Genomic DNA, 16,250 nt, shown 5'->3' on the forward strand with positions numbered 1-16,250 from the left:
ATTCCCTTGTAATAGGGCAACTCTTTTTTGGGGGGGTGGGGGAGGCAGGCAGCCTAGAATTGATACTAACACAAGTAAGCTTCTCAAGCAGACCTACTTTGGAAGCCTAACCCAGAAACGCGTTGAAAATTATTTTCTTTTCCTTTGTCCCCTAAAAATGAATTGCATTCTTGAGCATTGCTGCTGCTGGTGAACACTGCCTCCTGCCTGCTATGATTTATTTCTAAGGGTTTGGAAGCAGGAATGGGAGATCCAAGAGCCTTACTCACTATGTACCACCATGGTAGCTAGCCAGGAGGAGGAGCTGCTGACCTGCTTTTCAGCTGTGCGTCAACCCCCACAGCAGGGAGAAATTGAGTCACGGCAACTAACAGGGAAGGAGGAGGAGCTGAGACAAACGGCCTCCTCCTCTCCGTCTGAGCAGCAGTGTATCACTTGGGCACAAAACGACCAGCCCTTCAAGGAGCAGATCTTGGTTTTGCAAGGAAACAGTTCAAAGCTTGCAATGAACCATGTTGGCCAAGCTTTCCCAGCTCAGGAATGATCGTAGCTGTCATACCGACTGCAATTCTAGCCACGGAGGCCACCTCGGCCACCAGCGACAGAGCTGGATACGGAAGTACCCCCAGGCCGTGAACCTGCTCCTTCAGGGGGAATGCAAGCCATCCAGGGCAGGCAACTGACTAATTTCTCAGACATGGGAACCACTCACCAACAGTGCCTCTGTCTTCTCAGGATTCAAAGCTCAGCTTGTTCTTCCTCATCCACTTCACCATTGCATCCAAGTATTAGTCCAAGGGCTGCCTGGCCTCTCCCGATTCAGATGTTATGGAGAAACAAGAGCTGAGTGTCATCAGCATACTGGTGGCACCTTGACCCCAAACTCCTAATGACTCCTCCCCAACAGCTTCGGACAGATATTCAATGGCACTTAAAGCAACTCTCCTACTGCTACTCTGCACCCAATTCTCATTCAAGAACACACAACGGACTACAGTATCAAAAGCCGGCAAGAGGTCAAGAACCAGGAGCAAAGTCGTGCTCCTCCCATCTTGCTCTGGCCAGCACTGAACCCACACTGGAATGGATATTAATAGTCTGGGTCACCCAAGAATGCTTGCAGCTGCTCCCCCACAACCCTCTCCATCACCTTCACCCAAAAGGAGGTATTTGTAAGGGCGGATAATTGCAAACAATGTGCAATTTCCATTTTTGCAACAGTCAAAGAGATTAAATGCACTACTGGGAGAACTGTCCTGGGAATCCCTTCTCCTTCTCTCCTTCCCTTGCTGTGCTTTCCAGGAATTGAATAGCAGGAGGCATTGTAGTCTTTCCTGGTTTTCCATTGCCATTTGTTGCTGAAGGTTACCGCGTGGGGGAGGGGTGAAGCAGTGAGGAGCAAAAATCATTTTAAAATCAATTTGCTGCATGGGTTCCATTGAAGTTTTGTTCAAAGTGAAAGGTTCTGCTGCTGCAAAATGTTTTGAGAACCACTTGCCTAAAACCTAACTGATGAAATGGAGCTCATGGAGAAAAGTTCTAACAGCGTAAGAAACTTCTCTTCAGTAGTTTTAGAGATGCCATACAGCTTTCAAAGAACACATGATAACCTAGTGACCAGGCACTACGGGAAATAATTCAACCTTCTAAAGCCCAGAAAGAATAAGACCATGAAATGGAGCAGAACCAAGAGAGGGGAGGCACAGATAAGCCCTTTCTTCCCAAATGGACATAAATCCACATTAGTTCACAAGAACAGAATCCTCTCATTTTGCCACTCAAGGGTGATAGGGCGTCTAGCACAGGTACATCTAAAAATAGCAAGGATTTCAAATATTCAGATTGGGCATTTCCATTACCAATTACCAAAAAGTAATACCCAACCCATGATTGTGAATTTATCTATAAAGACACATCTTCCAAGTTACACGGTCTAGATTCAAGGCTGTCATCTTCAGAGGGAAGAGGCAAGAACTGTAGATCCTGCAAATTCGAAGTTGTTAGACCAAGAGTTCACGGCGTCATAGATACACGTTTCTCTCTTTCAAAAGACTAGCACTGAGTATCTCTGGCTCATTAGTTCAGGGCGAAGGAGGGATACATTACTTGGATGGGAAGCGGTCAGGAGCCGCACTCCTATATACAGTGGTGCCTCGCAAGACGAAATTAATTCGTTCTGCGAGTTTTTTCGTCTTGCAAAGCACCACTGTGCATTGACGGTTCGCCATAGGAATGCATTGTGGGTTTTTTAAAAAAGGCGCAAGACGTTTTCGTCTTGCGATGCAAGCCCATAGGGAAATTTGTCTTGCACAGCAACTCAAAAAACGAAAAACTCTTTCGTCCTGCGAGTTTTTCGTCTTGCGATGTACCACTGTACAAGTGCCAGATCTGAATACAAAGCGATGTTCCATGGTAACATAGATGTATATGTAACTGCACTCAACTTTCCTCTTCCATTTTATCCATAGCTGTGTTTATGAAAAAGCTCTGAAACACACTTTATCTTATCATGACTGCATAACAAGGGAAAACAAACCAACCAACCAAACTCAGAAATTTCAGAAGAATGCAAAAAATAAAAAATGCAGAGTTGAATAGCGAGCCCTATCTTGCAGCAATTCAAAGCCTCAAACATTAAAATGCAGTTTGCATCCCAATAATTGCATATATGCAATTTGCAGACTGCAAGGGTGTTTTTTTGTGTATTTTCAAGAAACGCAAGTATACCTCTATGCTGGGATGTTTCCTCTCTGCTTTTATCATCTTCCAGAGGAAGGAGCTGCAGTTGCACACTTTATGCTCCCCACTTTACAGCTGATGGGTGGGGAAGGGATCCCAAGGGCTCGCTAAAATCTAGCAGTTGGACTTATATGGTCTGTGATCCAGGGGTTGCCCACAGGACAGAATGCTTTACTGTGGTTTGTCCATTGATTTCCACATTCTAGAAGGCACCCTGGCTTCCTTACTCACAAGTGCTGCCACCTCAGGGCTCCCCTGAACCCTGTGTGTACATCTTCACACATTAGGAAACTGATTGATGGGTTAATGCATTTCAAATGGTAATGTATTTCCTAACCAAAGATCCATAAATGCCATGGGTACCTCTTTTGCCAAGGGCCATTTTAAAGAGATTTCTGTTAATTAAGGCTTTGCCCCGTCAAATCAGTTCTGTAGCTCCTACAGTGCCCTTCCGTCTAGAAAAGGACTTAGATCATGTACTTTATCACCAGTGTCCAGAAGAGACTGCTACACGCATTCTAACATAATCCCAATTATATTGTACTATGCGGATTCTGATGGTAAACTACCCTGACAGCCAACCTTGGTTAAAAAGCAAAGTATAAAAATAAATCTCACTCTGTTTAGCGTACGGCCACACTTTTGTAGTGAAGTAGGCCATGAGCAAGTATACTGTCCTTTGGTATAGGCAGAGCAGGACAGAAATTCACATACACAAATGTAAAATTTTAACAGCTTGGAAAGAGCTTTGGCTAGTGCCCACAGAACTATGATAAGACAAGGACTATACAAGCTGTGGGAAGAATGAGGAACACTGTTCTCAGAAGCCAGTGCACATGAGAGTGCGAAGCTGGAGTAGATGTCAAGGGGCCTAGAATGTTAGCCAAAGCTGAAGCCTATCTGCAAAATGTGTTAAGACTGTCCTGCAGAAACTCCAGGACTTCCAAAACCCCTTCTATAAGAGATCTTACTAGACCCACCCAACCTGCTGATGAATCCTTTCTTGCAATCCCACGAACTATTGGTCACAGAACAAGCCAGAAATGTACCAAAGACGTGTTTGGAGTAATCATGGGTTAGGGGGAGGTTCTTTTCAACCTCCAAGCGGTTAAATGCTTATACTTTTGATTCTAGTGCATGACAGAGTCACGAGGATGTTGGAATCCGAGAACCATGGTCTCCTCAGCACTGTGCAGCAATAAGGAACATCCCTATCTGCTGCTCACAGAACTTTATGCTAGCCTAGGAGATATAAAGAAATGGAGGAAAGGTGTTTATGCAATCAACTGGCCAATCTGCCCTTAGTGGGTTGACTGTCTCTTACTACTTCTCCTAATGAAAAAAGTATCAGTGGATTGCTAAACAGAGAAGAAAAAGTCACATCACCACTTACCCAACCTTGGGCACTACTCTAAGGATATTCTCAGGAATTCAGAAACCAATGGATTGGTGTTTGTTCATTAAGTATTTAGGGCCACTGCCTGCAGGACCCCAGAAGAGCAGAAGGCCTTCATTTAGGAGAGATTGTGACAATGATCTTTGCTGTCTGTCTACATGATGCAACACAATGTCCCTCCATTTGCCTTGAGAAGTACTAACAGGCTGCCACCACAATCTCCCTCAGCTTCAGGAAATTGCCATTATAGAATCCTTGTGAGACCGAGCAGTTTCCTTCTCAAAGCTACTTCCCCAGCTACCAAGCCAGGAATCCATGATCATCATCTAGGCTAGGTTATTCTCATCTCAAATAGGTGAGATATCCAGCACTGGAGTAATTGAACTGATCATGGAGCTGATCAGATCTTCAGACATTTCACCTGTAGTGTTTCCTCCTAGGGCCACTGTGAGAGCTGCTGTGTCTCCCAGAATAATTTGTACCCCCAGAAACTTCAGTATGCCTGAAGTGTAGGCTCTTTCAAATGCCCAAAGGGAAAAGGAGTCAGAGGAAGGGAAGGTGCAATCGAAAACCATGCCAGATGTAGTTCAGTCAACCAAGTCTATATGAGTATTTTTCAGACCTTCAGACTTGCTACACTGAAAATGCTACCTGGCATTGTGACACTGAAGATTGTTTTCCTGTCCAAAAGGAGGGCCTGGACACCAAGAGCTGAGTGGGGGATACGAAGCAACCAGAGCCAGCCCAGACTCCAGCTAAGAGAGGCTTAAAGTTGCACGGCCCAAACTGAATATTAGTTCAGTGCGTTTATAGAATTATCTAAAAATAATGACTTGGATCCAAACAGTACACTTCTACACGTCTGCTGAGAAATAGGTTCCCGCCTGATCCAGCAACAACCTGAGCCCTACCCCACCTTGTTCAAGAGAACAATCCAAATCCAAAGAAATGTTTTGGGAAGCGCAGGGAATGAGGTGGGAAGCTTCTGTTACTTCTCCCAGGAGCCATATTCATTATCCAGACATAGGATCAGAGTTGGAAGGGCGCCCGAGGATAATCTAGTCAAACCCCCTGCAATGCAGGAATATGCAGCTATCCCTTATGAGATCAAAACGGCAACCTTGGTGTTATCAGCACCGTGCTATCCAGGCTGGTTACACCGTGCCTGTATTTACAGCAAATTGCAACCATACATGCAATCTGTGATTTACATTGCTGCAACAATAATTACACAGCTTTCTGTGTAGTTGAAATAAACTGTAATCTTGGAACAGAGTGTTTAACTTTTTATAGAGATTATTCAATCTATGTACACTTACACTGTTGTATACATTGTGATACACACCTTAGTTATTCCAATTAGTTCCATAAAACATTGATATAAACACAAGATGGCATAAATATATGATACTATTTAATGTGAAATTATGTAACAATTTACCAGAATAAGATGCATTTGGAAGTAAAGCAGCTCCTTAGTTGGTTGGGGTTTTTTTCCTCCTTCAGGTTAGCTTTGAGTATATCTTAATACGCCAACATACAAACGTATTCTAAAATGTTCAGAGAAGTTGCCAAACTTTGATTCTGCGATTTTTACACAGCATTTTAACTTGCGTTAGTCCTAGTACAGCTTGAATTGTATGTACATTCCAAGTATTATATACTGACTCGGAAGCTTGAAGTATGCTCTTCCAGGTGCTTGTCAATTCAATCTTCTACCTTTAATAGTTTTAAAGCAATACAGAGTTCTACACAGAAGGGGCTGACCAAGGAAGAAAGTCACGATAATCATGGGTGGCACTGAGTTATCCAGTGCTATTTCAGGAGACACTGTGCATGTGATAGGAGCATCTCTTCCCGAGCATTTGGGTATGAGGAATGCTTTGGTTGGACCCATCTGAGATGAAGTTTCTTTTTGAGCCAGATATTCACCAGCCCTTCCTCCTCTCCCTGCCTTGCACAGCTCAGTCTACCAGTGTGTAGCAAGAAGAGGGGCGGTGAAGTGCAGGAGAGGTGTTCACAGAACAGAAATGCCTCGCTCTAAATTTCATTGCCTTGTTTTATGTGGATTTTGTGCATGGTTTTAAAAAAGAAGTTATGGTGTTTTATCTGAATGCCACTATTCATTCATATTTTTACCTCGTTCTCAGTTAAGGAAGCTGAAGGAGATGAAGTTTTGCTATAGGCAAGATCTGACGATTCTGCTGCTGAAGCCCGATTTCGCTTCTTCAGGGGTTTACATGCATCTGAAAGACCTGTCATTGCGGCAAAATAATTTGTTTACAAGGTGAACTTGGAATTCTAACGCATTTTCTTGAATTCTGTAGATAACCTCCCCGTCAAGTGTGTGGGAATCTTTTACACTGGACTTTTTAAACTACCGCAGTACTGAACCGTAGAGCACTTTCAAAAGGCACTAATAGTTAAGAAACACTTCAGTTAAACAAGTCTGCACATTTGTCACTTGTTAATTAATTTGTATTCTATGGAACATGGAGCAGCATGCATTGGATTTTCCTCAATTTGTCAATTAAGTAGAAACTGGGGTTTAAAAAATACTAGCAAATTTGTTTTCAAGGATAAAATAGTTTCAAAAACAACCTCATGGTGGGAGTAGTTATGATGAAACATGCCACACGACAACACCCAGATTTCTTTTTTAAGCAACAATCCTATGCATTCTTACCTTGAAGCATGTTCCATGAGCACAATGGGGCTTACTTCTGAGCTCACATTTCTAGGATTGCACTGTCATGGAAGTGTATCTAGACCAATAGCTTTTAGAGACTGGTTCTCTACCTCCCAGGGACGTGGGTGGCGCTGTGGGTTAAACCACAGAGCCTAGGACTTGCCGATCAGAAGGTCGGCGATTCGAATCCCCGTGACGGGGTGAGCTCCCATTGCTCAGTCCCTGCCCCTGCCAACCTAGTAGTTTGAAAGCACATCAAAGTGCAAGTAGATAAATAGGTACCACTCTGGCGGGAAGGTAAATGACATTTCTGTGTGCTGCTCTGGTTCGCCAGAAGCGGCTTAGTCATGCTGGCCACATGACCCGGAAGCTGTACGCCGGCTCACTCGGCCAATAAAGCGAGCTGAGTGCCACAACCCCAGAGTCGGCCACAAGTGGACCTAATGGTCAGGGGTCCCTTTACCTTTACCTCTCTACCTCCCACTCCTCATCACTGCTCTGTCGAACTAAATCTACCAAAACAGCATGGAAAAACGCAATGCTAATTGAATGACAAAGGTCTGAATTTGAATTCTAAGAACTGCAAGCAGAACAGAGGTTTCCGGTCTCGTATAAGCTGTTTCAGAGGGCCAGGGGGTCTTCCAACACGATGTCTGGTGTGTTGTGGCACTGTAGATGCAAGGGGCCAAATGGGCAGTAAGATTGCACTTTGTGCAAACACAACTGGTCTCTGTTCATTGCCAAGTGTGCCACCAGGTCCAAGCCAAAGAATCACGTGGCATGTTAAAAACTAGCCCATAGAATGACTGAGGGGTGGGGTTCACTGCACTCTACTTTACCAGGTATGTCTAATGAATCCCATTCTTCAAAATAGTAGAAGAAGATATGGGCCAACAACAGCAATACAGGAAAACAACAAGTCATGCCAGCATTCAAACAAAGCCACACTTTTTCATCAAACTAGGGAGTTGGCAATCTTCAACAACTGGAATTTATAAGAATTTAATTGAACATGTTACATCAAAGCTTGTTCTGACCACATTACCTGACTGGTTCTTTTGTGAAGAAGAGGTTTCTGTGACTTTAGCTGAGTTTGTTTTTGCTGTTTTGTCATTGCTTGTCTCCCTCTGTTACAAAATAAAAATAAAAATGAAATGAAATGAAAAAATAAAAAACCTAATCTGGATAAATGTGGACATTACCAGGCAAATGTTTTTGTAATACAAAACTACAGAAGATACTACAAAGGTAAAAAACCCCACATCCATCTCATTTATATGGAATCTCTTGAAGGTGAGAAACTATCAATCACAACAATCATTTATTAGTATTATTAAAGGTTAAACACAAACCTGTTGCAGGCATGGTCTATCCAGAACTCAATATTTTTGTAACCATAAATCTGACTGGTGCTTATATCAAGGGTTTCTATAATGAATTTTAGAAGGTGCTAAACTCTGTTTTGATTAAGTCAATTTGATAAAAGTATGAAATGTTCCATTTATGCTTGAAATTACATTGTGTTCACTAAGTTAAGGCCACCCAATTCTATTCTCAATGAAGACTGTTTTTTTAAAAAACCATGTTATAACCACATGCTTTGATTTCATAGAAAAGGGACAAAGCGAGTATTGTGGCAGAGACTGCATCGCAAAAAGGTGCTCACTTATTTCCAGTGTATGGTTGCCAGATTGTGAAGAGCAAAAATGAGGATGCTATGATGACTCTCATTTTAAATACGCCTACTGGTCATGTTCTGTGGATGCCTGATTATCGTCTTCCAGAGCAAATAATCTATTCCGAATTTAAAAATAGAAAGTGTAATGCTGGTGGTCAACAAAAGAGGTTTAAAGACTGTCTCAAGGCATTTTTTTAAAAAAGTAGTATAACCACTCACAAATGGGAAACATTTGCCTGCGAGCGCTCCAACCGGAGAACAAACGGCCTTTTCCAAAGGTGTCATGGGCTTTGAAGACACTCAAACTCAGGATGTAAGGGAGAAACATGCTAAGAGGAAGGCACGCTTGGCAAATCCACACTGTGATCAACTCCCGCCCGGAAACCTATGTCCCCACTGTGGAAGGACGTATGGATCCAGGGTTGGCCTCCACAGTCACTTACAGACTCATTGTTAAAACCGTGTTTATGGAAGACAATCTTACTTGGCTACGAGCGATCACCAAAGAAAGAAGAATAGAATCTGTGATATATTGCTGAGGGGGACAGGAGAAGAGAAGAAGAAAGCAAGTCTTCAACCAGCATCCAGTAGCATCTTAGAGACTGACTAAGTTTGTTATTGGTATGAGCACATGAAAGCTCATACCAATAACAAACTTAAGTTGGTCTCATTTTTGTTTCGACTACGGCAGACCAACATGGCTACCTACCTGTAACTTCAACCATCAGTTACGTCTATGTCTCATCCAGAAAGTATAGCCAGAGACATTTTGGCAAATTTAAAAAAATCCACCCGGACATAGATTTTACCCCTGAGAAAGAGAATGTGTCCTGGAAAAAGAGGACACATGGACACCCTAATCCAGTGTAAAGAACAGCACAAAACTGAAACCAAAGGAAATAATTTCTCTCTCACACGCACCGACAGAAACACCAAGAAGTTGCAATGTTATCCACGATGCTGCACTATCAGGGACAGTATGATGTTCTTAATGTGGCCGACTACAGAGGCTGCTTCAGCCCATTCAAAGCCCTGGAGGGCTCCCTGCCTGCAGCCGCACAATCTGTCAGCGAAGGCTAGGAAGCACTCAACCTGTACTTTCCCTTGCCACCCCCAAGTATGGCAAGCTCACAGCAACAGCTCCTGAAGGGGTTATGGCTGGAGTTATTCCCTGGACAGGGGAGGAGCATGGAAAGACTGGTGGCTAAAAAATAAAAAATGGGTTAAGCAAGGGGGCAAAAGCCAGTTCGTTCTAGGCTTTCCTTCCTGCTGGGATTCTTGTGGAATGGAGCCCTTTAGCATTCTGAAGAGGCAGAGGCAGCTGGCCTCTTGGAAGCCGAAATACTTACAAACAAGGCTCTTAAGATTTGTGGGCTGTTTTCTCAACATTATGCAACAAATATCTGCAAGATCTTTTATACTGCTTTATTGGGCAAATCATAGACACAAGCTGCTGCTGGAGCAAAGTGGCCAACAGCATTTTTTAAAAGAAAGACAGTTGCACTTGTTGAAAAAGAGAAGCTGGTGTTGAAATGCTCCATATTCAAGAAAATGAGGGCTATCCATCAGTTCCTAAACCTTCTTCTCCCCTCCCAGTTGTTCAGAACGCTGTTAGACAGGAACGGAATCCTCAAATTCCAAAAAAGCAGAAACACCCCCCCCCCCCAAATCTGCACTCTAGAAAGATGTCTGAATCAAGCCCTAAATATACTAAGTTATAAGTTTATGCTCTAAAGGATTCTTCCATGAATGATTAACACTGAAATTCTGAGTACACATTCAGGTAAGAGTCTCATTTGTTTAAGATTAAGCTTTACTTACGTAAAGTGTAACTTAACCAACAGTTCTGCAAATTCTGGGCTACCTTGAGTAAGAACAACAAAGCCCACCTCATGCATATTTTCAATTTATGTGCAAATACCTCCATCATGAACAAGAACTGAGAAATTGCTGCACTCATAGAATCAAAGAGCAGAAAGTCAATGCACTCTAATCCAAACCGAGAAAATACCAGCCCCACAATCAACAGGAGCCCACAGAAACCTACTTTATTGTATACTGATTTTTGATACTGAACTGCACAACACTAAAAGCAATTTTAAGCATGCATGTGTTACCCTCAAAATTTGTTTTAAAAGGTTGTTATAAAATATATCCCTTGATCTATGTATTAAAGATGGCCACTGGTGTTCACGTGACTGTAGTGTACAATTACATTTTGCATAGCAAAATATTTCAGAAAGTTGCCCTATTGCTCTGCACTGCACAAACTGGGATGCATTCAGAGAAGAGCAACGAAGATGGTCAGAGGTATGGAAAACAAAACACGAGAAATGGGTAAAAGATCTGGGTATGTTTAGCCTGGAGAAGACATTATTAAAAAATTGAAAGGCCATCACACAGAAAAGGGCAAAGATGCATTCTCTTCTGCCGAATGGATCTAGATCTAATGAGCTTAAGTTCCAGGAGAGCTAATTTTGGTTGAACATTAGCAAGTGAGCGTTTAAACCAAATGTGGAAATGGTGTCTGGTCTAGCTATGCTCGTTCTTTCTCACTTATTTACGCCCATCTTAATTCTGGAATTGAGGCCTATTAAAATTCAGCGTTTCTGCCCCTTTGCTCGTTGTGAAGGGTAGTTAGATATGCAAATAGGTCTCAGGTGGAAAGAGGATTAGTGCTCTAGGAATGCTGCATTAAAAAAGCAGCGATGGCTCTCTAAAGCAGTGATATTCCTATATAGTGTTCCTGAGGAAAAGAGCCATGTGAGTTATTTGTTTCCCCAAATACAGTCCATTATTTTCCCCCTCTTGGCTTCCTGACAACACCTCTCCCACTTACTTGGCAGAAAGGTCCAGGAAGAGTCACATTCAACGATGCATATGACATCCTAGAGGATGTATTCAAATACACCCCAAACTTGTGTTCTAAATTCATTCTGAGTAACCACCTCATAGTTAATGCATTTGTTTGCAGTGAAGCAGAACACTACAGAAACTCTGAAAAACCGAAAGATATAATCAAGTCCGGTGCTATTATAACGTACCAAACAAGCCAACAATGTAGTTACCTTTAGGTAATTCTTCTTATCCATCCTGAGCCTTTTCCTAGGAAGTTCCTGAAGTTCAAAATCTTCTTTAGGTTTCCTTGTCCTCTTTATTGGTTTCCTTTTATTTCCATGTAAGTTACCTTGGAGCAGGGGGATGGGGGGAAACTTACATGAAAAAGATCTAAAGCTCATTTAGAAAGTATCTTGAACTCATCTAGTTTTCATCAGTTTCAATAAGCTTTATTAACCCTTAAAAGCCTGGGGCTTGGAAGTCCTGTTTCTAAAACTAGTTTTACAGTACAAATCTTTCAGGGCTAAGCTTCTTATCAAAACACACCACATGGTTATTGCGCAAGTTAACATTCGTTTTCTTGTTTCAAGCAATTTACCAATGGACCCACACAATTTGAAGTCTTACTCTTGGTTTAAAATAATTTCTTCCAGGAATTAAGGTCTTATACAATAGAAGGCTTCAGTTACCCCTGTCTGTGAGATCACTAGTGCCATTTCCCCCACAATTTGGCAGACGTATAGCAATATATGTAGCATGTGGATTTATTTTGTACGAAGGCCAAGAAAACCCCGCTTTAAATGTTCTGTCTCAATCAAGGCCTAGAAGAACAAGTGCCATCAACACCCTGAATGTTTACATATGAGGGGAGATGAAGTAGTCAAATTCCATGTTACAGAGAGGTAGCTCCAAAACAAAAGGATCAGCAGCCAATCTATGTTTCAACAGCTCTGCTCTGGTGTAAAGACTTACTTTAAAAAAAGGCAAACTTCTTAGCAGTCTGAATCTATATGGAAAAAGTAATAGTAATGAACTTCATCTCAACTGCTTTCCCCATCTCAGCAGAAGTGCCTTGAGGAGCAGCTGCTTCATGTAACAGTCCGAACTTCAAATTCAGAACATAGTATGATATCCTGTAACAAATGCTAATAAACTATTTTTTTACAGCTACAGATAACTGTCCAGACATGATTCATGTCAACCAGGAAGCTTAAAAATACCACAGCCAGCAGTTATTATATACGCCAGTGCTTTCTGAACATAATATATTGGCATAATCTATACTGGCATACAATGGTGATCATTTGCAGACTGCTAAAAACATGCCCAAGCATGAAATACATATTGTATAGATATGAAATAAGCTATATTCATTTTGATTATTTTGTAGGACGAAGCTATCAGGAAGTTGAACAAAATTCAGCACTACAGCACTCAAGTATTTAATTCGGGAGCCATAAAAATTCTGAAGCCAAAGGAACACAACATCTGAGAGAAAAACGATGATTTGTGAGCAATTACATAAAAGGCAGACTTAAGAATTACTCATAATGAATTAATAGTACACAGCACAGATTTCAATTACTTCTGGATCTTGATCTCCTTTTAGGGGATTCTTGAAACACTTTACGCTTGGCCTCGCCCATATTCTTCTGTGATGAACCTTTAGAGATACAGAATGTTGTGCAGTGTTGTTTGTTTGTGTTTGTTTGTTTTAAAATAGACATCCATTATTTTACACATTAAGACAAAGCCGTTAACTTTCCCACAAGATGTTATTTCATACACAGATAACAAAACTGACTGCACTTTTTATACATTTTTTTCCAAAACTGACAAACCTGTCAAACACACCTTCATTCCACTCATTGCCCAAAGCAGCAACCTGATGGCTTAAATTTTCCATAATAATCTAATGAAGTTAATATGCTAAATATTTATTACTTTATTACTACAGCTACTACTTTTACTGAGAAAGATCACTAATATAATTCCCTCCCTTTCTCCTTCAGGTTTATTCATTATTCCAAAGAACTTTTAGTACTATATTGGGATACTGAGTGAAGTGTTAAGATCAACCAACCAACCAAAATGCCTTGCAGGCTGTGATGCTATTCTAGAAGACCAGCACAGTGCTCAATTGGTCATTTATAATTTGGAAACATGCATTTCTGATGTTTATGCATGTGTCAACAGTTTCACTTATTATAAAGGGAAATAAAATTACAAATGACACTGTAATTTTAAGAAGTTTGATTATGCTTAATGATAACATTTAAATGCTAAGATTATTTCTCCTCATTTCCACCATTCTCACTTTGCTAACAGTGAGGCAGCTGCTTATAGACAGGAAGGGAATGAGAAACCAGCAATATCTAAACAGTAGTTTTACACAGAAAAACTCCGCAGAACAATGACCAAGAAATGCAGACATTATTGACTTTTATTGTAAAGACTGCATTCACGGCTATCATCACGACACACCAAAATTAGAAGTGGAGAACAGCAAAGTCTGCCCGCCCCCCTACAAGTCTCAAGCTGTGTGCTTAGGTTAACACCACCACATATATTAAACTTAGTTAGAGTATACTAGCACAGTTTTACGTTTACCAGTGTCTTCTTCAGATTTAGGAGAGGTCACTATGGCAAATTTTGTGTTATAGCGTGCTTTCTGTTTTTCACTAAGCATGTTCCACTGTGATTCCAGCAGCTCTTCAATTTCGTCACTTGAGGCATCTGGATGTTCAGCAATCACCTGAACAAACATAATACTTGTTCAAAGTAGGAATTAAAACATATACGTAGTTAAAACTAACACTCTGCATCTAAAAGTAATAAAGTAGAGATTAAGGTTCCTTTTCATACTGTGGGATCCAGAAGGCAAAATATTTATCTGTATGCATTTATGTATGCTTATTAGCATAATTTAGTAATCTGAACTGGCTTTACATTAATTTGAACATTTTATTGTGCTTGATGTTACTTTTCCAATTGTGTACAAAGATTTTTGAGTTTATTTTATAAGGAAAAGTGGAGCATTTTTTTTCTAAAAAAGTAAATATGATCTGTAATTATGAAGTGGAAACCTTCTCATCTGGCACGGCAACTGTGATCCTCCAGGTGTTGTTAGACCCAAGTCCCATCTGTCTCAGCCAAAACAGTCAGTGGTCAAGGAGGATGGGAGTTGCAGTCCAGCAACATGTGGAAGGCCACCATGGCCTGGGGTCAAGAAACTGAGCTATGAGTCAGGAAGTCCCCAGTTTGAGTCCTGTCTCTGCCATGAATTATCTGTTCTCTCACCCTTTCTTCACCGTCTCATGGAAGAACAGAGCAAAAAGCCACCTTCAACTTAGCCTTTTTTGGGCAATGCTGCAAGCCTGCAGTTCATTCAGTCACTCAGGCAATTCCTCCTTGCTTGCCCTTGCTTACAGATTTTCGCCCTGTGCTTTATTTAATGCTGGGGGAATCACACTGCTAGGCCACTCTGCTGAGCAGCTGCATGCTTGGTACCACTGCTGAGAGCACTTCAGTCAACCCATGAGTATGGGAGGGAGGGGTCAGCCCAGCAACTACAAGATCTGTGATGTTGCAGCAGGAAATGCTAACCCAGCCCAAGAACTGCCAACAGCTACATGCTCTGGGGCATTGCAGCTGACAGCAGCTTGCTCAGCACCCACAGTGGAGGAGCTAGGAGAGCAGTTCTCCATCACCCTGAGACTGGTGATGTACTAGCTCCTTCAGAAGGTGGTAACTCCATCTAGAGCAGGACACACCCCACTCATCCAGTCTAGGTAACCACCCACAAATAGTTCCTCAGTTTTGTCCGGATTGGGCTTAATTTAATTGGCTTTCATCCAGTCCATTACTAAGGCAAGACACTGATTCAGTGCTACACCTGCAGCCGTAAAGAACTAAAGCTGTGCAGCATCAGCATATTGCGGAAAGCACACTCCAAAATGGTGGGTGATCCCATTCAGTGGTTTCATATACATTTTAAACAGCATGGGGGATAAAATCAAACTCTGGCTTCTCAACACTGAAGGTTCCACAGGGTCGTACAAAACTCCCTAAGTGGTCGTCCAGTTAGCAAAGCAATGCCACCCACTCCCAACAGCCTCTCCACAAAAAAGCCATGGTCAATGGTATCAAAAGCAGTCAAAAAATCAACACACCAGAAAAAGGCAAGAGGACAACCAAGGCAGATAATTATCCACTTCCTTCCAGGGTTTTGAACATGACACCAAGTGATTGACAAACCAGTAACCCTGCACAGCAGTCAAAATGGCCCATGGAGGGTGAGCAAGTTCCCTCAGATAGATCCAGTTCCCCATCCCTGACATAAGCTTTGTGGACTATAATCCAGTTCATCAGAAGCCTGAAGTGTCATCCTAATTTGCAGGGGCACACATCACTCCATATACGTATAATAAACCACCACTATATAGTTATTTAAAAGCAGATTCCATAACATTCCATGAAGACATGGGATATATTTAAGGAAATATCAAACGTCCAGGGTTGTCACCTTTTGTTTCAATATATGTTATCAAGATGGTCTGCTGGGGGATTTCTTATGGAACATGCCAGCTATTTTGTCAATTTAAGGGAGGATGAGGAACTTGCCTGCCTGGGGGGGGGGGGGGGCGGGTGCCCAAATTTTACCTGTGAGGCAGTCCCCCTCCCTCCCCACCCATCAGCTGACATCACTGCCCTGACTCTCACCATCAGATGAAACACTCCAAATCTCAACTCAGGAAATGCTGAAAACTTTATTGATAAAATCAGCACACAGTCTCAGCATCAACTCTAAGTATATGGTTCAACGATCCATAAGTAGGAGTTTTTGGATACACAGCTAGACATAAGCAAAGGCATCCCAACAATGGACTCGCCCCTCCCGCTCTGGTCCC

The 16,250-nt window shown here is 41.9% G+C and overlaps 1 protein-coding gene across 4 annotated transcripts in view; it reads right to left on the minus strand.

The window, feature by feature from the left end:
• Positions 1-16,250, minus strand: part of NSD2 (nuclear receptor binding SET domain protein 2) — a 74,453-nt gene that overhangs the window by 32,290 nt on the left and 25,913 nt on the right. For all 4 annotated transcript variants that reach the window (XR_014511352.1, XM_083440709.1, XM_083440708.1 and 1 more), the window contains 5 exons: positions 13,951-14,095; positions 12,926-13,003; positions 11,571-11,689; positions 7,870-7,951; positions 6,275-6,390 (listed from right to left, as the gene is read on the minus strand). Coding sequence is in view for 3 of the 4 variants with exons in the window: in XM_083440709.1 (XP_083296835.1) it covers positions 6,275-6,390; positions 7,870-7,951; positions 11,571-11,689; positions 12,926-13,003; positions 13,951-14,095 (540 nt within the window). In the remaining variant the exon portion in view is untranslated. The remainder of the gene's footprint in view (positions 1-6,274; positions 6,391-7,869; positions 7,952-11,570; positions 11,690-12,925; positions 13,004-13,950; positions 14,096-16,250) is intronic.

Source organism: Podarcis tiliguerta, assembly GCF_965153285.1.
Source record: "Podarcis tiliguerta genome assembly, chromosome: 5".
Classification (NCBI taxonomy): Eukaryota; Metazoa; Chordata; class Lepidosauria; order Squamata; family Lacertidae; genus Podarcis; species Podarcis tiliguerta.